The sequence below is a fragment of the Leptodactylus fuscus genome, chromosome 6 (assembly GCF_031893055.1).
Source record: "Leptodactylus fuscus isolate aLepFus1 chromosome 6, aLepFus1.hap2, whole genome shotgun sequence".
NCBI classification, from domain to species: domain Eukaryota; kingdom Metazoa; phylum Chordata; class Amphibia; order Anura; family Leptodactylidae; genus Leptodactylus; species Leptodactylus fuscus.
In genome coordinates this window covers 939,273-963,706 of record NC_134270.1, presented here as the reverse complement: position 1 = coordinate 963,706, position 24,434 = coordinate 939,273, and the positions used below count along the sequence as shown (strand labels likewise).

The 24,434-nt window shown below is 42.4% G+C and overlaps 1 protein-coding gene across 1 annotated transcript in view; it reads right to left on the bottom strand.

The window, feature by feature from the left end:
- The window catches only part of SLC39A11 (solute carrier family 39 member 11), a 216,575-nt gene that overhangs the window by 11,201 nt on the left and 180,940 nt on the right, over positions 1-24,434 (bottom strand). The window contains exon 6 of the mRNA XM_075278149.1: positions 14,484-14,553. Within this exon, the coding sequence (XP_075134250.1) occupies positions 14,484-14,553 (70 nt within the window). The remainder of the gene's footprint in view (positions 1-14,483; positions 14,554-24,434) is intronic.

Sequence of the window (24,434 nt, the reverse complement as noted above, 5' to 3'; positions counted from 1 at the left end):
ATAATAATATACAGCACCATGGGATTAATATAATAATGTACAGAGCACCATGGAATTAATATAATAATGTACAGAACACCATGGGATTAATATAATAATGTACAGCACCATGGGATTAATATAATACTGTACAGCACCATGGGATTCATATAATAATGTACAGCACCATGGGTATAATATAATAATGTACAGAGCACCATGGGATTAATATAATAATGTACAGCACCATGAGATTAATATAATAATGTACAGCACGATGGGATTAATATAATAATATACAGCACCATGGGATTAATATAATAATGTACAGAGCACAATGGGATTAATATAATAATGTACAGAGCACCATGGAATTAATATAATAATGTACAGAACACCATGGGATTAATATAATAATGTACAGCACCATGGGATTAATATAATAATGTACAGAGCACCATGGAATTAATATAATAAAGTACAGCACCATGGAATTAATATGATAATGTACAGAGCACCATGGGATTAATATAATAATGTACAGAGCACCATGGGATTAATATAATAAAGTACAGCACCATGGGATTCATATAATAATGTACAGAACCATGGGAATAATATAATAATGTACAGAGCACCATGGGATTAATATAATAATGTACAGAGCAATATGGAATTAATATAATAATGTACAGAGCACCATGGAATTAATATAATAATGTACAGAGCACCATGGGATTAATATAATAATGTACAGAGCACCATGGGATTAATATAATAAAGTACAGCACCATGGGATTCATATAATAATGTACAGAGCACCATGGAATTAATATAATGATGTACATAGCATCATGGAATTAATATAATAATGTACAGAGCACCATGGAATTAATATAATAATGTACAGAGCACCATGGAATTAATATAATAATGTACAGAGCACCATGGAATTAATATAATGATGTACAGAGCACCATACATAATAATGTACAGCACCATGGAATAATATAATAATGTACAGAGCACCATGGAATTAATATAATAATGTACAGAGCACCATGGGATTAATATAATAATGTACAGAGCACCATGGGATTAATATAATAATGTACAGCACCGAGGGCTTAATATAATAATGTACAGCACCATGGGATTAATATAATAATGTACAGCGCCATGGGATTAATAATAATGTACAGTGCGCCATGGGATTAATATAATAAAGTACAGCACCATGGGAGTAATATAATAATGTACAGGGCACCATGGGATTAATATAATAATGTACAGAGCACCATGGGATTAATATAATAATGTACAGAGCACCATGGGATTAATATAATAATGTACAGCGCCATGGGATTAATAATAATGTACAGTGCGCCATGGGATTAATATAATAATGTACAGCGCCATGGAATTAATATAATAATGTACAGCACCATGGAATTAATATAATAATGTACAGCACGATGGGATTAATATAATAATGTACAGAGCACGATGGGATTAATATAATAATGTACAGCACCATGAGATTAATATAATAATTTACAGCACGATGGGATTAATATAATAATGTACAGCACGATGGGATTAATATAATAATGTACAGAGCACCATGGTATTAATATAATAATGTACAGAGCACCATGGGATTAATATAATAATGTACAGAGCAATATGGAATTAATATAATAATGTACAGAGCACCATGGAATTAATATAATAATGTACAGAGCACCATGGGATTAATATAATAATGTACAGAGCACCATGGGATTAATATAATAAAGTACAGAGCAATATGGAATTAATATAATAATGTACAGAGCACCATGGAATTAATATAATAATGTACAGAGCACCATGGAATTAATATAATAATGTACAGAGCACCATGGGATTAATATAATAATGTACAGAGCACCATGGGATTAATATAATAATGTACAGCACCGAGGGCTTAATATAATAATGTACAGCACCATGGGATTAATATAATAATGTACAGCGCCATGGGATTAATAATAATGTACAGTGCGCCATGGGATTAATATAATAATGTACAGCACCATGGGAGTAATATAATAATGTACAGAGCACCATGGGATTAATATAATAATGTACAGAGCACCATGGGATTAATATAATAATGTACAGAGCACCATGGGATTAATATAATAATGTACAGCGCCATGGGATTAATAATAATGTACAGTGCGCCATGGGATTAATATAATAATGTACAGCGCCATGGAATTAATATAATAATGTACAGCACCATGGAATTAATATAATAATGTACAGCACGATGGGATTAATATAATAATGTACAGAGCACGATGGGATTAATATAATAATGTACAGCACCATGAGATTAATATAATAATTTACAGCACGATGGGATTAATATAATAATGTACAGCACGATGGGATTAATATAATAATGTACAGAGCACCATGGAATTAATATAATAATGTACAGAGCACCATGGTATTAATATAATAATGTACAGAGCACCATGGAATTAATATAAAAATGTACAGAGCACCATTGGATTAATATAATAATGTACAGAGCACCATGGGATTAATATAATAATGTACAGCACCATGGGATTAATATAATAATGTACAGAGCACCATGGGATTAATATAATAATGTACAGAGCACCATGGGATTAATATAATAATGTACAGAGCACCATGGGATTAATATAATAATGTACAGAGCACCATGGGATTAATATAATAATGTACAGAGCACCATGGAATTAATATAATAATGTACAGAGCACCATGGGATTAATATAATAATGTACAGAGCACCATGGGATTAATATAATAATGTACAGCACCATGGAATTAATATAATAATGTACAGAGCACCATGGGATTAATATAATAATGTACAGAGCACCATGGGATTAATATAATAATGTACAGCACCGAGGGCTTAATATAATAATGTACAGCACCATGGGATTAATATAATAATGTACAGCACCATGGAATTAATATAATAATGTACAGAGCACCATGGGATTAATATAATAATGTACAGCACCGAGGGCTTAATATAATAATGTACAGAGCACCATGGAATTAATATAATAATGTACAGCACCATGGAATTAATATAATAATGTACAGAGCACCATGGGATTAATATAATAATGTACAGAGCACCATGGGATTAATATAATAATGTACAGCACCGAGGGCTTAATATAATAATGTACAGAGCACCATGGGATTAATATAATAATGTATAGCGCCATGGGATTAATAATAATATACAGAGCGCCATGGGATTAATATAATAATGTAAAGCGCCATGGAATTAATATAATAATGTACAGAGCACCATGGGATTAATATAATAATGTACAGCACCATGGGATTAATATAATAATGTACAGCACCATGGAATTAATATAATACTGTACAGCACCATGGGATTAATATAATAATGTGCAGCTCTATGGAATTAATATAATAATGTACAGCACCATGGGATTAATATAATAATGTACAGCACCATGGAAATTAATATAATAATGTACAGCACCATGGGAGTAATATAATAATGTACAGAGCACCATGGGATTAATATAATAATGTACAGAGCACCATGGGATTAATATAATAATGTACAGAGCACCATGGGATCAATATAATAATGTACAGCACCATGGGATTAATATAATAATGTACAGAGCACCATGGGATTAATATAATAATGTACAGAGCACCATGGGATTAATATAATAATGTACAGAGCACCATGGGATTAATATAATAATGTACAGAGCACCATGGGATTAATATAATAATGTACAGAGCACCATGGAAATTAATATAATAATGTACAGCACCATGGGAGTAATATAATAATGTACAGAGCACCATGGGATTAATATAATAATGTACAGAGCACCATGGGATTAATATAATAATGTACAGCACCATGGGATTAATATAATAATGTACAGAGCACCATGGGATCAATATAATAATGTACAGCACCATGGGATTAATATAATAATGTACAGAGCACCATGGGATTAATATAATAATGTACAGCACCATGGGATTAATATAATAATGTACAGCACCATGGGATTAATATAATAATGTACAGAGCACCATGGGATTAATATAATAATGTACAGAGCACCATGGGATTAATATAATAATGTACAGAGCACCATGGAATTAATATAATAATGTACAGAGCACCATGGGATTAATATAATAATGTACAGCACCATGGGATTAATATAATAATGTACAGCACCATGGGATTAATATAATAATGTACAGCACCATGGGATTAATATAATAATGTACAGCACCATGGGATTAATATAATAATGTACAGCACCATGGGATTATATAATAATGTACAGCACCATGGGATTAATATAATAATGTACAGCACCATGGGATTAATATAATACTGTACAGAGCACCATAGGATTAATATAATAATGGACAGCATCAGCACAAGAGAATGGGGATCTACAGACTGAGAATATACACCCCATTTATGCCAATATCACTCAGTGCCCCCCACAGACTGACCAGTGTGTAGTAAATGTGCTGGAGGGACTGGATAGAAAAACTTTCTAGCGCTCACCACAGTGTCAGAAAAGAGAATTCACTCTGTCTGATCGGGAATGTCTCATGGGCATCCAGTCTTCTCGACAAGGACCTGTAGACTGCTGTAAGGCTTGGTTAGCTCTGAGGTCTCAAGGAGAGCCTCCATATATAATAATTGGGAGCTGCCATACCCCAAGGGACTTGTAACAGGGGATCACCAAATCTAGCTCTCCTCCCTGCCAGTGTCATAGGCAAGAACAAGGTGCAGGTGGGAAACAGAAAAATTTATGAAGGTAAATCAATTTTAATGAGGTTAATCTTGCCATAGAGAGAGGGGAAGGGGCCACCGTGACCTCAGGCCCTCTCAGTAGAAGTCATCAGTGTTTGATACTTCAGTAAATCGAGAGACACCTGAACCCCTCAGGGGTTCGCAGGGGTGCGGTGAGGTCAAATACACCAGTCACTTCAGAGACCAGGGACTTCAGGCAGGGTCACATCTGCGTCGGAGTCTCCATTGTAAATGATTTTCTTGTCTATTCCTCCACATCCTGACAGCGAGTAGACAACAATATAGACTGACTGCTTTACTATATACAGAACTGAACTATAACTACAAGGTAGTCCTGTAATATGGGAATATACGGCATTCACCAGGCTGCAGTAACCAGATCTGAACACGTGGTGGCAGCAGACATACACTAATCTGAGCTCTGCTCCTGTACACAGGCATTAGGATGTGACCACATAGGGGACTAGGAAGATACATGGGATTGTTCATGTACTAGCTATGTGGTATATACCTATATCTGTTCAGTATCACATACCGTATACAGCACTATATACTTCCATATACCCCTATACTAGCAGGCTCTCTGCTGCAGGTCTTTGGCTCGCTGCCCAGTCTGCTCTCATCCATCACATGCGGCTTCTCTCCTAATATCTCGGCTCCTATAATAAGATACCGTCATCTGGATCCCTAAATTCAGGACCTCTGCGCCTGTCTGCAGGAATATGAATTCTTATAATGTCCCCAAGGTGGAATATAGACTGTATAGGACTGTACTATACATACTGCAGTCAAACCTCATACCCCTTAGGCCCCCATGACCCTGTGGTTTTAGTAGGGATTGACGGATGAATACTAATCTATCCTACCTCTGGGAGGCGCCATTGTCATGAGAGTTGTGCACTTTACCTTTAATGTTATGGCTGCTTGCTGTCCTCTATATAACAGGGGGTAGGACGTGTAACACAGATGATGTATCCCAGTGATGGTCTATACAGATGGAGGCCACGGCTTGACCCTACAGACCTGGCCCCTGACTAACGGGTTACTCACCACCATTGAACTATTGTAGACCACATCCCAGCAGCAGAGGGGTTAACCCGCACATATGGCCGACTGGCTGGTTGTGGTGTCAGATGAGTCTGTAACTGAATACGAGTCCAGCTGTTCCATACATCCCACCTGTTCTTACAGGGAACTCCGACACAGAACGTCGTGTACACGAGCAGCCGGCAACCTACACAGCGGGTAATGGATATCACAGGTAAAAGCGAGGGGGGCAGAGAGAGGGCCTGACCGCACAGACAGCACAGACCCCGGCCCTGCAACCCCTACTTGTATAAAGCTGGCCGAACATGATCTAAAGTCTGCCATAGGCCGGCCGCAAACAGCTGCTCATGGCAAATACATGGAGTGGCCATCTCTGCCAATGAAAATTGCATGTGTATGGCCGGCTTAAGTGTGACAACCATCGAGTGCACGCTAATAACGGCCGAGTGCACACTATATCTGGCACAGCAGTGAGCGCCACACAAGGTTGGGTGCAGACCGAAATTCTGTGTGCCCTGTAAGGTCCATTTGTCTCCTCTGACCTACCTTTGCTCCCTCAAAACACAAGGTCCTGCAAGGACTTCCTAGGACCCCATTACCGTACCCTGCGGGGAGATATTGCGTTAAACTCCAGTGATGTCTAAACCGGGCCGTGCTACACTCTCAGTATACTGTATGTTAGGAGGTTAGCGTTACCCCTCTTGCACACGTGTATTATTTCAGGGTGCTGTGTTGGTTTTCCCCAGACCGCCCACTGACCCATTTACTTCTATAGGTTCAGAGAAGGACGAGAGTCCGCGCCGCAAAACTCAGAGCATGTCCTAGTCTGCTCAGTGTTTGCACATAGAAGCCTAAGGAAGACTGAAAGCAACAGTCTAATATCAGCGCCGCTGAGCGACACTCCGCAGAGAATCCAGAGATTTCATACAAGAACACACGAGGAATAGAAATGTAAAAACATATGCTAATCTCCATCAGCGCAGCCGCTATCGCCGTCCATTACCCGCAGCTCGGCAGGATTAAACACCAGTCTGATGACAAATTCTCTTTAAAGCCAAAAAACTTTCCTTGAGTAAATTATTTAAAGGAAAGAATGAAAGACGCGCTGGGAGGCGGTATATGTGCGGCGGGTGCAGAGAGGGGCGGGTGTCTATCAGGCACCCCGTAATCCTCTAAGAAAGAAGCCTTGTGTAGTAGACGTTACCGGGCACCAAATCTGTCATTACATTATCCCCGTCTTCTGATACGTATCGCCGTGTGTATATAGAATATGTTACCTCTCCCCATACAGATGATACGTATCGCCGTGTGTATATAGAATATGTTACCTCTCCCCATCTTCTGATACGTATCGCCGTGTGTATATAGAATATGTTACCTCTCCCCGTCTTCTGATACGTATCGCCGTGTGTATATAGAATATGTTACCTCTCCCCATACAGATGATACGTATCGCCGTGTGTATATAGAATATGTTACCTCTCCCCGTCTTCTGATACGTATCGCCACGTGTATATAGAATATGTTACCTCTCCCCATACAGATGATACGTATCGCCACGTGTATATAGAATATGTTACCTCTCCCCATACAGATGATACGTATCGCCGTGTGTATATAGAATATGTTACCTCTCCCCATCTTCTGATACGTATCGCCGTGTGTATATAGAATATGTTACCTCTCCCCGTCTTCTGATACGTATCGCCGTGTGTATATAGAATATGTTACCTCTCCCCATACAGATGATACGTATCGCCGTGTGTATATAGAATATGTTACCTCTCCCCGTCTTCTGATACGTATCGCCACGTGTATATAGAATATGTTACCTCTCCCCATACAGATGATACGTATCGCCACGTGTATATAGAATATGTTACCTCTCCCCATACAGATGATACGTATCGCCATGTGTATATAGAATATGTTACCTCTCCCCATACAGATGATACGTATCGCCACGTGTATATAGAATATGTTACCTCTCCCCATACAGATGATACGTATCGCCACGTGTATATAGAATATGTTACCTCTCCCCGTCTTCTGATACGTATCGCCATGTGTATATAGAATATGTTACCTCTCCCCATACAGATGATACGTATCGCCATGTGTATATAGAATATGTTACCTCTCCCCATACAGATGATACGTATCGCCACGTGTATATAGAATATGTTACCTCTCCTCATACAGATGATACGTATCGCCACGTGTATATAGAATATGTTACCTCTCCCCGTCTTATGATACGTATCGCCACGTGTATATAGAATATGTTACCTCTCCCCATACAGATGATACGTATCGCCACGTGTATATAGAATATGTTACCTCTCCCCATACAGATGATACGTATCGCCGTGTGTATATAGAATATGTTACCTCTCCCCATCTTCTGATACGTATCGCCGTGTGTATATAGAATATGTTACCTCTCCCCATACAGATGATACGTATCGCCGTGTGTATATAGAATATGTTACCTCTCCCCGTCTTCTGATACGTATCGCCACGTGTATATAGAATATGTTACCTCTCCCCATACAGATGATACGTATCGCCACGTGTATATAGAATATGTTACCTCTCCCCATACAGATGATACGTATCGCCGTGTGTATATAGAATATGTTACCTCTCCCCATCTTCTGATACGTATCGCCGTGTGTATATAGAATATGTTACCTCTCCCCGTCTTCTGATACGTATCGCCGTGTGTATATAGAATATGTTACCTCTCCCCATACAGATGATACGTATCGCCGTGTGTATATAGAATATGTTACCTCTCCCCGTCTTCTGATACGTATCGCCACGTGTATATAGAATATGTTACCTCTCCCCATACAGATGATACGTATCGCCACGTGTATATAGAATATGTTACCTCTCCCCATACAGATGATACGTATCGCCATGTGTATATAGAATATGTTACCTCTCCCCATACAGATGATACGTATCGCCACGTGTATATAGAATATGTTACCTCTCCCCATACAGATGATACGTATCGCCACGTGTATATAGAATATGTTACCTCTCCCCGTCTTCTGATACGTATCGCCATGTGTATATAGAATATGTTACCTCTCCCCATACAGATGATACGTATCGCCATGTGTATATAGAATATGTTACCTCTCCCCATACAGATGATACGTATCGCCACGTGTATATAGAATATGTTACCTCTCCTCATACAGATGATACGTATCGCCACGTGTATATAGAATATGTTACCTCTCCCCGTCTTATGATACGTATCGCCACGTGTATATAGAATATGTTACCTCTCCCCATACAGATGATACGTATCGCCACGTGTATATAGAATATGTTACCTCTCCCCGTCTTCTGATACATATCGCCACGTGTATATAGAATATGTTACCTCTCCCCATACAGATGATACGTATCGCCATGTGTATATAGAATATGTTACCTCTCCCCATACAGATGATACGTATCGCCATGTGTATATAGAATATGTTACCTCTCCCCATACAGATGATACGTATCGCCACGTGTATATAGAATATGTTACCTCTCCCCATACAGATGATACGTATCGCCATGTGTATATAGAATATGTTACCTCTCCCCATACAGATGATACGTATCGCCACGTGTATATAGAATATGTTACCTCTCCCCATACAGATGATACGTATCGCCACGTGTATATAGAATATGTTACCTCTCCCCGTCTTCTGATACGTATCGCCGTGTGTATATAGAATATGTTACCTCTCCCCGTCTTCTGATACATATCGCCACGTGTATATAGAATATGTTACCTCTCCCCATACAGATGATACGTATCGCCGTGTGTATATAGAATATGTTACCTCTCCCCGTCTTCTGATACGTATCGCCACGTGTATATAGAATATGTTACCTCTCCCCGTCTTCTGATACGTATCACCATGTGTATATAGAATATGTTACCTCTCCCCATACAGATGATACGTATCGCCACGTGTATATAGAATATGTTACCTCTCCCCATACAGATGATACGTATCGCCGTGTGTATAAAGAATATGTTACCTCTCCCCGTCTTCTGATACATATCGCCACGTGTATATAGAATATGTTACCTCTCCCCATACAGATGATACGTATCGCCATGTGTCTATAGAATATGTTACCTCTCCCCGTCTTCTGATACGTATCACCACGTGTATATAGAATATGTTACCTCTCCCCGTCTTCTGATACGTATCGCCACGTGTATATAGAATATGTTACCTCTCCCCATACAGATGATACGTATCGCCACGTGTATATAGAATATGTTACCTCTCCCCGTCTTCTGATACATATCGCCACGTGTATATAGAATATGTTACCTCTCCCCATACAGATGATACGTATCGCCATGTGTATATAGAATATGTTACCTCTCCCCATACAGATGATACGTATCGCCACGTGTATATAGAATATGTTACCTCTCCCCGTCTTCTGATACGTATCGCCACGTGTATATAGAATATGTTACCTCTCCCCATACAGATGATACGTATCGCCATGTGTATATAGAATATGTTACCTCTCCCCATACAGATGATACGTATCGCCACGTGTATATAGAATATGTTACCTCTCCCCGTCTTCTGATACGTATCACCATGTGTATATAGAATATGTTACCTCTCCCCATACAGATGATACGTATCGCCACGTGTATATAGAATATGTTACCTCTCCCCATACAGATGATACGTATCGCCACGTGTATATAGAATATGTTACCTCTCCCCATACAGATGATACGTATCGCCATGTGTCTATAGAATATGTTACCTCTCCCCGTCTTCTGATACGTATCACCACGTGTATATAGAATATGTTACCTCTCCCCGTCTTCTGATACGTATCGCCACGTGTATATAGAATATGTTACCTCTCCCCATACAGATGATACGTATCGCCACGTGTATATAGAATATGTTACCTCTCCCCGTCTTCTGATACATATCGCCACGTGTATATAGAATATGTTACCTCTCCCCATACAGATGATACGTATCGCCATGTGTATATAGAATATGTTACCTCTCCCCATACAGATGATACGTATCGCCACGTGTATATAGAATATGTTACCTCTCCCCGTCTTCTGATACGTATCGCCACGTGTATATAGAATATGTTACCTCTCCCCATACAGATGATACGTATCGCCATGTGTATATAGAATATGTTGCCTCTCCCCATACAGATGATACGTATCGCCACGTGTATATAGAATATGTTACCTCTCCCTGTCTTCTGATACATATCGCCACGTGTATATAGAATATGTTACCTCTCCCCATACAGATGATACGTATCGCCACGTGTATATAGAATATGTTACTTCTCCCCATCTTCTGATACGTATCGCCATGTGTATATAGAATATGTTACTTCTCCCCATCTTCTGATACGTATCGCCATGTGTATATAGAATATGTTACCTCTCCCCATACAGATGATACGTATCGCCACGTGTATATAGAATATGTTACCTCTCCCCATACAGATGATACGTATCGCCACGTGTATATAGAATATGTTACCTCTCCCCATACAGATGATACATATCGCCACGTGTATATAGAATAGGTTACCTCTCCCCATACAGATGATACGTATCGCCACGTGTATATAGAATATGTTACCTCTCCCCGTCTTCTGATACGTATCGCCACGTGTATATAGAATATGTTACCTCTCCCCATACAGATGATACGTATCGCCATGTGTATATAGAATATGTTACCTCTCCCCGTCTTCTGATACGTATCGCCACGTGTATATAGACAATGTTACCTCTCCCCGTCTTCTGATACGTATCGCCACGTGTATATAGAATATGTTACCTCTCCCCATACAAATGATACGTATCGCCACGTGTATATAGAATATGTTACCTCTCCCCGTCTTCTGATACATATCGCCACGTGTATATAGAATATGTTACCTCTCCCCGTCTTCTGATACGTATCGCCACGTGTATATAGAATATGTTACCTCTCCCCATACAGATGATACGTATCGCCACGTGTATATAGAATATGTTACCTCTCCCCATACAGATGATACGTATTGCCACGTGTATATAGAATATGTTACCTCTCCCCGTCTTCTGATACGTATCGCCACGTGTATATAGAATATGTTACCTCTCCCAGTCTTCTGATACGTATCGCCACGTGTATATAGAATATGTTACCTCTCCCCGTCTTCTGATACGTATCGCCACGTGTATATAGACAATGTTACCTCTCCCCGTCTTCTGATACGTATCACCATGTGTATATAGAATATGTTACCTCTCCCCATACAGATGATACGTATCGCCACGTGTATATAGAATATGTTACCTCTCCCCGTCTTCTGATACGTATCGCCATGTGTATATAGAATATGTTACCTCTCCCCATACAGATGATACGTATCGCCACGTGTATATAGAATATGTTACTTCTCCCCGTCTTCTGATACGTATCGCCACGTGTATATAGAATATGTTACCTCTCCCCATACAGATGATACGTATCGCCACGTGTATATAGAATATGTTACTTCTCCCCGTCTTCTGATACGTATTGCCATGTGTCTATAGAATATGTTACCTCTCCCCGTCTTCTGATACGTATCGCCATGTGTATATAGAATATGTTACCTCTCCCCATACAGATGATACGTATCGCCATGTGTATATAGAATATGTTACCTCTCCCCATACAGATGATACGTATCGCCACGTGTATATAGAATATGTTACCTCTCCCCGTCTTCTGATACATATCGTCATGTGTATATAGAATATGTTACCTCTCCCCATACAGATGATACGTATCGCCATGTGTATATAGAATATGTTACCTCTCCCCGTCTTCTGATACATATCGCCACGTGTATATAGAATATGTTACCTCTCCCCATACAGATGATACGTATCGCCACGTGTATATAGAATATGTTACTTCTCCCCGTCTTCTGATACGTATTGCCATGTGTCTATAGAATATGTTACCTCTCCCCGTCTTCTGATACGTATCGCCATGTGTATATAGAATATGTTACCTCTCCCCATACAGATGATACGTATCGCCATGTGTATATAGAATATGTTACCTCTCCCCATACAGATGATACGTATCGCCACGTGTATATAGAATATGTTACCTCTCCCCGTCTTCTGATACATATCGTCATGTGTATATAGAATATGTTACCTCTCCCCATACAGATGATACGTATCGCCATGTGTATATAGAATATGTTACCTCTCCCCGTCTTCTGATACGTATCGCCACGTGTATATAGAATATGTTACCTCTCCCCATACAGATGATACGTATCGCCATGTGTATATAGAATATGTTACCTCTCCCCGTCTTCTGATACGTATTGCCATGTGTCTATAGAATATGTTACCTCTCCCCGTCTTCTGATACGTATCGCCATGTGTATATAGAATATGTTACCTCTCCCCATACAGATGATACGTATCGCCACGTGTATATAGAATATGTTACCTCTCCCCATACAGATGATACGTATCGCCACGTGTATATAGAATATGTTACCTCTCCCCGTCTTCTGATACGTATCGCCACGTGTATATAGAATATGTTACCTCTCCCCATACAGATGATACGTATCGCCATGTGTATATAGAATATGTTACCTCTCCCCGTCTTCTGATACGTATCGCCACGTGTATATAGAATATGTTACCTCTCCCCGTCTTCTGATACGTATCGCCATGTGTATATAGAATATGTTACCTCTCCCAGTCTTCTGATACGTATCGCCACGTGTATATAGAATATGTTACCTCTCCCCATACAGATGATACGTATCGCCACGTGTATATAGAATATGTTACCTCTCCCCATACAGATGATACGTATCACCACGTGTATATAGAATATGTTACCTCTCCCCATACAGATGATACGTATCGCCACGTGTATATAGAATATGTTACCTCTCCCCGTCTTCTGATACGTATCGCCATGTGTATATAGAATATGTTACCTCTCCCCATACAGATGATACGTATCGCCACGTGTATATAGAATATGTTACCTCTCCCCATACAGATGATACGTATCGCCACGTGTATATAGAATATGTTACCTCTCCCCGTCTTCTGATACGTATCGCCACGTGTATATAGAATATGTTACCTCTCCCCGTCTTCTGATACGTATCGCCATGTGTATATAGAATATGTTACCTCTCCCAGTCTTCTGATACGTATCGCCACGTGTATATAGAATATGTTACCTCTCCCCATACAGATGATACGTATCGCCACGTGTATATAGAATATGTTACCTCTCCCAGTCTTCTGATACGTATCGCCACGTGTATATAGAATATGTTACCTCTCCCCATACAGATGATACGTATCGCCACGTGTATATAGAATATGTTACCTCTCCCCGTCTTCTGATACATATCGTCATGTGTATAGAGACAATGTTACCTCTCCCCATACAGATGATACATATCGCTACGTGTATATAGACAATGTTACCTTGCGCTCTCGAATGTTGCTGACGCGGTTTTCCCAATGGCGCCAAATCCTACTCCGACTGCCAGGCCCTCTAAGAGAGAGAACGAAAAAAGAAAAATGCTGATTGACCAAAAGGAAACGTTTCTATATTCTCACCACAATTCACTGTCATAATTTGTATGGGTGTTACTATAGGGGGCTGAACATACTGCTATACCTGTGTAGGCTGTATACTCATGTCATGTATACCCATACAGACAAACGCACCCATACACATGCCCCTGTATGATCACAAGCCTGTGTATACAGCAGTGAGCTCAAAGCAAAACGCTGATCCAGACCTATTACTGATGTGGCCCGGACAGAGTGCATGTATAGAGGCCCGGGCTGCACCCAGATGTCACCCACATGGGTGCCGCTCTATCATGCACATGGTGGTATATAAGGAGACATTACCACTTGTGCTTTGGGGTTTCTTGCAACATCATAACTGCAGTAAAAAGGAATTAAGACACCTCGGGGGAAGCGGTACGACACGAGGACGGCGACATAAGGTGCCTCATACTACACAGACCTTCACGGCAATGACTCAGAAGCCAACCCATGAAGCAAAGGTTACCCTGACATTTCCCGTGCAATTACCCTACACACATTAAAGACATTTAATTAGTAAGGAATGGACGCCGGCGGAGCCATTAACATCACAAACATCGCAGGGCCTGACACTGGCTTGTCACTCCGGCCTAGTAATAGTGTCAGGGTGACATAAAATGCTCCGGTGGATAAAGCTAGAGAAAGCCCGGGAACCTGCTGAGGCCAAGATGGTGTCCAGAGGACGGACTGAGAGGGGCCGACTGTGCCAACCCCAATCAAATGTCATAACGGGGGGCCATGCAGCTGCAATGCCATGCCTAGGAGTGTCTATAGCAATGCAGTGGAAGGGTGTAAGAGAATTGGGTGTTGAATGTACGTTCAGCAGAGCCCAGCATGCATGTGTATGGAGGTATCGGGGAATTAGCTGACGGGTATCTAATATGTCCATGGTCAGTAGGGTTAATGCCGCCTCCCCCTGCACGTCTGTCTTATAGTGTGTAGTCAATGACCCCGTACAGGTCAGCTCTGCTACATCTCCTGCAGCACTACGTCCTCCTCCCAGGTCTGTGCACTCTTTGCAGGTACAATGTCTATTTCGTTCGTTGACCATCACATCCATCTTCCCTTTTAGAGAGTGAAACCTTCGAGCTGTACCGCCTGTAATCACCTCCTCCTCCTCCTCCGGGTTCTGTCTCCATCTCCATCATCTTACATAACTAATAAGAATCCCCTAATAACGCCTTGGCCAGTATTCACCCCATTGCCTATATGCAGCGCTCCTCGGCCGCCCCCTGATTTTTCCTTCTTAGACGTCTGCACAGGCCGCGCTTGCTCTTTGTTTTGTTTTTTTGTTTTTACAGCTTTGCTGAAATGTTAATGGTGACAACACGAAGACAGAGCGGCGGCAGCGCTGACAAATTTCCTGCCCCTGGGCAGCCGCTCGCATCATCACCTCCATTATGGGAACCAATAAGTCTCGTCAGCAAGACGGGGCTAAAGAATGCGAAACGTGGAGAAAATCTCAAGATGGATCAGGCCACGGAAGACAGGATAATGGAGGCTCATCCTGCAGAAGATAAATCTTATCTACTGCTCTCTCTTATGCCGTGGACAACAGAGTGCAGTTCAAAATACAGCCAGTGGATGGCAGCAGTGTAGACACATATACCAGATACATTTGTGAAACAATATCATAAAATCTTGTTGTCTTGAAAAGCTAATCATCTTGTCACAAATATATCCCAGCCAAGAGGGAAGATGAGGACACGTTTATCTCCAGTGCTGCACAGAGTGAACAGCATCTTAATAATTCCATATCACACATTATATATAGTCCAAGGGTGACCCAGGTCTGCAGCCACAGGATCTTCTATTTGCTCACCTTAAGTGTCGTCCCTGCCTCCTGCATCTGATGCTAAAACAGGCACCAAGTGCAGAGAGGATTGTGTGAGACGGAAACACATCACAGAAACATGAGACGGACTGAGACTGTGTGACCTGCTCCTATAAAGACACTCCGTGTATTGTCTGCGAAAGACGGAGGAAACACATCTGTTGTGTCTTTACACCCGAATAATAGGAATCTTATTTACTCTGCACCTTACTAGGGAGGCAAGAAGGGGAGGAAATACAGGCCCCAAATACAGGATATAACTCAGGATCAGTACTGTAATGTATGTACACAGTGACTGTGCCAGCAGAATAGTGAGCGCAGCTTTGGGGTATAATACAGGATAAGTAATGTAATGTATGTACACAGTGACTGCACCAGCAGAATAGTGAGCGCAGCTCTGGAGTATAATACAGGATAAGTAATGTAATGTATGTACACAGTGACTGTACCAGCAGAATAGTGAGCGCAGCTCTGGAGTATAATACAGGATAAGTAATGTAATGTATGTACACAGTGACTGCACCAGCAGAATAGTGAGCGCAGCTCTGGAGTATAATACAGGATAAGTAATGTAATGTATGTACACAGTGACTGCACCAGCAGAATAGTGAGCGCAGCTCTGGAGTATAATACAGGATAAGCAATGTAATGTATGTACACAGTGACTGTACCAGCAGAATAGTGAGCGCAGCTCTGGAGTATAATACAGGATAAGTAATGTAATGTATGTACACAGTGACTGCACCAGCAGAATAGTGAGTGCAGCTCTGGAGTATAATACAGGATAAGTAATGTAATGTATGTGCACAGTGACTGTACCAGCAGAATAGTGAGCGCAGCTCTGGAGTATAATACAGGATAAGTAATGTCATGTATGTACACAGTGACTGTACCAGCAGAATAGTGAGCGCAGCTCTGGAGTATAATACAGGATAAGTAATGTATATATGTACACAGTGACTGTACCAGCAGAATAGTGAGCGCAGCTCTGGAGTATAATACAGGATAAGTAATGTAATGTATGTACACAGTGACTGTATCAGCAGAATAGTGAGTCCAGCTCTGGAGTATAATACAGGATAAGTAATGTAATGTATGTACACAGTGACTGTACCAGCAGAATAGTGAGCGCAGCTCTGGAGTATAATACAGGATAAGTAATGTAATGTATGTACACAGTGACTGCACCAGCAGAATAGTGAGCGCAGCTCTGGAGTATAATACAGGATAAGTAATGTAATGTATGTACACAGTGACTGCACCAGCAGAATAGTGAGCGCAGCTCCGGAGTATAATACAGGATAAGTAATGTAATGTATGTACACAGTGACTGTACCAGCAGAATAGTGAGCGCAGCTCTGGAGTATAATACAGGATAAGTAATGTAATGTATGTACACAGTGACTGCACCAGCAGAATAGTGAGCGCAGCTCTGGAGTATAATACAGGATAAGTAATGTAATGTATGTACACAGTGACTGTACCAGCAGAATAGTGAGCGCAGCTCTGGAGTATAATACAGGATAAGTAATGTAATGTATGTACACAGTGACTGCACCAGCAGAATAAGGAATGCAGCTCTGGAGTATAATACAGGATAAGTAGTGTAATGTATGTACACAGTGACTGTACCAGCAGAATAAGGAGTGCAGCTCTGGAGTATAATACAGGATAAGTAGTGTAATGTATGTACACAGTGACTGTACCAGCAGAATAGTGAGTGCAGCTCTGGAGTCATTGATGATGGGTTTCCAATACCTGCAGTCATTGCGGATGGTTCTCTTGATGAGTAGGATCAGTGTGGGTGAGGGTTACCCATGTACGGCCTCTTCACAAGGGGTAGCCCCTTGAATCTCTTTGTTATGTCAATTTCCACAGAGATCAATGTGGAGGGGTCTTTAAACCTATTCCTTAGAGCCTTCACAAATACTGCAGATGTGAGCGCTCGGCATATTCACTGATATAATTAGCACACCCATCAAACTCAATTAAGATGATTTCTGCAGATGCTGCAGCTTTGATGAGTTGATATAGATTGAAATCTTGACTGTGGGGTCATCTGGTCAAACACAAACTGTAACTGATGAGACATAAACTCCCCCCGGTCCTGGTTACTGTAAGTCTTAACATCATTGACTGACCACTCATTCTGACAATGTGATGACCCAAAATGGTCCTGGCTAGGGTGCCTACAAAGATGTACCTGCATTCTGTTTCTACTGTGCATAACCTTGCCTTGTGTCCTGACCTTTTCCCAGCCTGCTGTGTCCATTCCACTGACTGTCATTGACCTCAGCTCGTTACCTGACCTTGTCCTATCTGTGGCCTATATCTTGAAATACATACCTGGTATTGACCCAGGTCTGTTCCTGACCACTGAGCCTGTGCTGCTAGCCCTGACCTTCTGCCTGTTTATCACTCTGCACAGACTCTGCCTGCCCTGACCTTCTGCCTGTTTCATCACTCTGCACAGACTCTGCCTGCCCTGACCTTCTGCCTGTTTATCACTCTGCACAGACTCTGCCTGCCCTGACCTTCTGCCTGTTTCATCACTCTGCACAGACTCTGCCGGCCCTGACCTTCTGCCTGTTTCATCACTCTGCACAAACTCTGGCAGCCCTGACCTTCTGCCTGTTTCATCACTCTGCACAGACTCTGCCGGCCCTGACCTTCTGCCTGTTTCATCACTCTGCACAAACTCTGGCAGCCCTGACCTTCTGCCTGTTTCATCACTCTGCACAGACTCTTCCAGCCCTGACCTTCTGCCTGTTTCATCACTCTGCACAGACTCTGCCTGCCCTGACCTTCTGCCTGTTTCATCACTCTGCACAGACTCTTCCAGCCCTGACCTTCTGCCTGTTTCATCACTTTGCACAGACTCTGCCTGCCCTGACCTTGCTCAGCATTCACACTTTTCTTCAGCCTGACCTCTTGGTGCTCGATAGCTGTTAACACCTTCACTCCATGAAGTAGTGGCTTGGTGGTCTTCATGCAGTGAAGTCCAGATTTCATGCATGGGTAAAGGGTGAATACAAGGACGTTTACTTAGACAACACCCTTAAGAGTAGCCCAAACTGGTTTGTTGACACAATGGGTCCACAACCCTCTGTGCCAGGCTGCCCCCAGTGATCCTTTAATACCAATGCCAATAGGAGCCATCTGCTGTTCTTTATCCATTTGGACTATGACAACCTTGGACCTGCGGCCCACGTTTCTGGCCGCCACATGTCTCACATTCATAGCATTCAGACTACTAGATTATATTATATTATATTATATGAGGGTCTGATCTGAAGTTTGGGGTCACAGAAGTCACTTGCAGGCATCTTAGTGCACACATCTTACTGCACACAAGGCGGGGAGGTGCAACGGGCGACTATTATGACTTACCGTCTCTGGCACCATTGTGCTTATCAGTACGGTGCAGGAACAATTTGTCATTTAAGAGCTGACGGAGAGCCGCAGACTTCTCATAGGGAAAGCCTGATAAGAGTCGCAGGGATCAGAACGCGTCGGCGCTGCAGCACATGAAAGGATTTCTTTTCCTTAAAGTAGAACTTTCATGGTGGAGAAATTAAGTGATGCTCCTGATTTCACAAGGGAAAAAAACACAATGCTTCCTATTTACTCATATAGGAAAAAAAATGAATTTTACATACATCCTAAAGGGGTTATCCAGGGCCCAGCAAGTGAATGAGGGTGAGGCCGCAGTTCCTGGAGCCACCACTATAGCGTAGATAGAAAGTTGTATACAGTGTACAGAGCTCCATACACTGTAGTGTTGTGCCTGGAACTGTAGCCCCACTCCCATTCACCTAAATGGGATCAGAGCTGGACCTTGCTGTATATCTGGTATACAGCCGCCATTACACGTAACAACCGATTGTCGTGGGATCCGGGTATCAGACTGTGACTGATCTAATATTGCTGATCTATTCTGTGGGTAAGTCATCAGTATCCAATTTTAATAGGTCCTGGAGACCCCTTTAATAGATGGGGATCCTCTAGTCAATCCCATCAATATTTGGTGTGACCTTTGCCCTTTGCCTTCCATCACTTCTTGTAGAAAGTATTTGGCCGAATTGGGAAGGAAGGTTGTTCCCATCACCATCTTGATCTTCTGTGGATGTTGCTTGCTCCAATCCGTCTGTCTCTTCATGTCATCCTGGACAGACTGGATGATGATAAAGGTCCTGGCAATATCTGTGGGGGCCGGATCATCATTTCCAGGACTCTTCCTCCAAAGGGCATAGGTCACACCCAATACTGATTTGGTCTAAGGGGAAGAGGAGGTCCAGCCAGTAAGTATTCGGATTCCTAACAAGTCAAAGTTATCTGCTGCCAGCCCTTGGGCCAGACAGGATGACACCATTGAACTGCCCGTTTATTGATTTCTCCACCATGTTCACGCACTTTTAGCAGCTGAAGAACTTCAATGACTTCACTTCAATGTAAGTTTTTTATAAAACACACAAAGGCAGAATAAAATGCTGACATTCGCATCTGTTTAGGCAGAGCTGAGACTTGTACGTGACTCCGGACCTGCCCGACTCCTTGTATTTGTCCTCATTACTCCAGAAAGTTTATGGAAGAAATAAGAGCTGAAAGGTTTTACGGAGAGATAAAAGTAGGAACGGTGGGTGTAAATGCCTCTCAGTGCGCCCGGGCGGCCTGGCTACCGGCCCACATGGATGTGATTTACGGCTACGGCTTGTTTGTGCGCTGTGATGTCTCCAGATGAATTGTATTTTTAACATATCACCTTAAAGTTTATGAAGCCTCTTGGAGAGCCCGGAGTCAGGCAGCAGCCGGACCACATCCATTCATTCATATTTAGCAGTAATTCTTGTTTTGCAGAACGCTCACGCATTTTTAGGCATGTCACATGCTGACTTACACGACATCCATCATCACCTGGTCTGCACATGGCCTGTCCCTGACTCCTGAGCATTGGCAGGAAGTTTCCCAGCTGGTTTTCTCTCCGGGCACAAGGAGTTTTGAGACTGTCACATCTTATAAGGAGACGGGGTGTAGGATCTGCTGACCTGCGCTTCTCCGAGAGACTTTTATGCCTCATCCCAAAGACAAAGCAGTCCTGAAGACAAGCGGAGCAGCGGCAAAAAAACAGTCAAAGGGCTGAGTGACCCCTCTGCTCCGCTCCGGAGGAACCTACCTCTAGGGTAGTATCGTGTCCTTACCACAGAGGGTACGGCAGAAGGAGGGGGTGAGAATAAAGTACAAACGTGATGTAGTTAAATCTTACGGCCCCCTACGTTGTGCCCCAATGCTATTCGGAGCTCTGCGCTATAATCTAGCAGTGACACGTGTTGGCTGTATGTTTCTACCACCCACCCCGCATGGAAATGAATGAGTACTAGACGCACTTTTGTGATCCCTCTTCCCTTCCATTACTCTCTATTGTTTGGGTAAGTATTGAGGAATATGTTAGAATTCAGCAGCACTTGTGCTAAAACGATATTATTCATGGCACAATATACAAGAGGAACAGATCGCAATCCGACAAACTTCACTGCGAAACAATCGGCATTATTTACAGCTTTTAGAGTCGCTCTCCTCACCGGAGACAAGAGAAGTAAAATTGTAATGAGGCGGCAGACGCTTCTGATCTGTCATCTCTCGTAAAGAAAATAACCTTCATGTAGAGCGAAGACTGAATGGTAGGGAGGAGAGTGCTGGTTGTAAAAGAAGAGTCTGCACAGAAGACGGAGATAGGCGGATCTAGAGAGAGGTCTATGGTGCCAGGGATTGATCCATCCATCCATCCATCCATCCATCCAAGAAGAGTCTGCACAGAAGACGGAGATAGGCGGATCTAGAGAGAGGTCTATGGTGCCAGGGATTGATCCATCCATCCATCCATCCATCCATCCATCCATCCAAGAAGAGTATGCACAGAAGACGGAGATAGCCAGATCTAGAAAGAGTTCTATGGCGCCAGGGATCGATCCATTCATCCATCGAAGAAGATTATGCACAGAAGACAGAGATAGCTGGATCTAGAGAGAGGTGTACAATGCCAGGGATCAATCCATCCATCGAAGAAGAGCATGCACAGAAGACGGAGATAGCTGGATCTAGAGAGAGGTCTATGGCGCCAGGGATCGATCCATCGATCCATCCATCCATCGAAGAAGAGTATGCACAGAAGACGGAGATAGCCGGATCTAGAGAAAGGACTACGCAGCTAGGGATCGATCCATCCATCCATCCAAGAAGAGTATGCACAGAAGACGGAGATAGCCAGATCTAGAGAAAGGTCTATGGCGCCAGGGATCGATCCATCAATCGAAGAAGAATATGCACAGAAGACGGAGATAGCCGGATCTAGAGGGAAGTCTACGGCGCCAGGGATTGATTGATCTATCCATCCATCCATCCAAGAAGAGTCTGCACAGAAGACGGAGATAGCCAGATCTAGAGAGAGGTGTACAACGCCAGGGATCAATCCATCCATCCTTCGAATAGAGTATGCACAGAAGATGGAGATAGCTGGATCTAGAGAGAGGTCTACGGCACCAGGGATCCATCCATCCATCCATCCATCCAAGAAGAGTATGCGCAGAAGATGGAGATAGCCGGATCTAGAGAGAGGTCTACGGTGCCAGGGAACGATCCATCGATCGAAGAAGATTATGCACAGAAGACAGAGATAGCCAGATCTAGAGAGAGGTCTACGGCACCAGGGATCCATCCATCCATCCATCCAAGAAGAGTATGCACAGAAGATGGAGATAGCTGGATCTAGAGAGAGGTCTACGGCGCCAGGGATCGATCCATCCATCGAAGAAGAGTATGCACAGAAGACGGAGATAGCCGGATCTAGAGAGAGGACTACGGTGCCAGGGATCGATCCATCCATCCATCGAAGAAGAGTATGCACAGAAAACGGAGATAGCCAGATCTAGAGAAAGGACTACGGAGCCAGGAATCGATCCATCCATGGATCCATCCATCCATCTAGAAAAACAAGTTCACCATGTAATTTGCCATATGTAAATGTGACACTTGGGTAACTTGTCTCTATTTCCTTTCTGCCCTTCATGACATTTAGTATGAGACACACTATATACGGTGACTTGTTAAGATTTCTTACACAGTGGCGGCACAGACATGGCGACGATGCCCGCAGGGTGTTTGTTCACCTGGGGCGCTCACAGGCTGGTTATTATTCTTCAGCTGAGCAAACTGACCCAGGAGCCTGGGGATACATCAGCCTTGTATGTGCAGATAAAATGCAGGAAGACGGGAACGGGGTGTCGCAACCAATTACAGATAAGACCCGATAAGATAACAAATGTTCTCTCCTGAGTCATAACCGGTACAGAGGATGTGATGCTGACACCGCCACTGACCAGCCTCATCTCCTTCTACAGAATAACCTGTTCATCTAAGCGCAAAGGTCAGTAACGGAGAACCTGACCATGTATAATCACTGTGGTACGAAGGGAAAGATCACCGTACTGAGTGCAACAATTGGCCAAAAACCAAAGGATGAGGAATATTTAGTGAAGCTCATTGTGTAGGATCTGGTCCTGTCTCCGATCCTCCCTTGATGTCGGCCATTCCCCATTTTCGATAACTATAAACGATTCCTGCTGAGGATAATAGTTTTTTTTTGTACTTTATTCGTGAATGTATTCACCATTTCTATAACCATAGACTCCAGCGATATAGTCAAAAATATCGAAGTCAAGTATCTGACTCCGTCAGTCTCACAGAAGGACTGAAGGAGTTTCTTCTCCTCTTCAGAACTTGTAAAATGAGTCCTTTGAAGGCGGTCACAATGGCTCCCCGTCTCGATTACCTCTCGTCTTCCAGCGCTCGCAGTGGGAGTCCATCATTCTCAAATCTCTTTTCAGGGATACAGATTTTACTCCTACAACCGGCTCACCGAATGTAATGCATAAAAAGTGCCAGGACTGTCTACGGGTGACAACTAAATTGCCATAAAATGACAAATATCG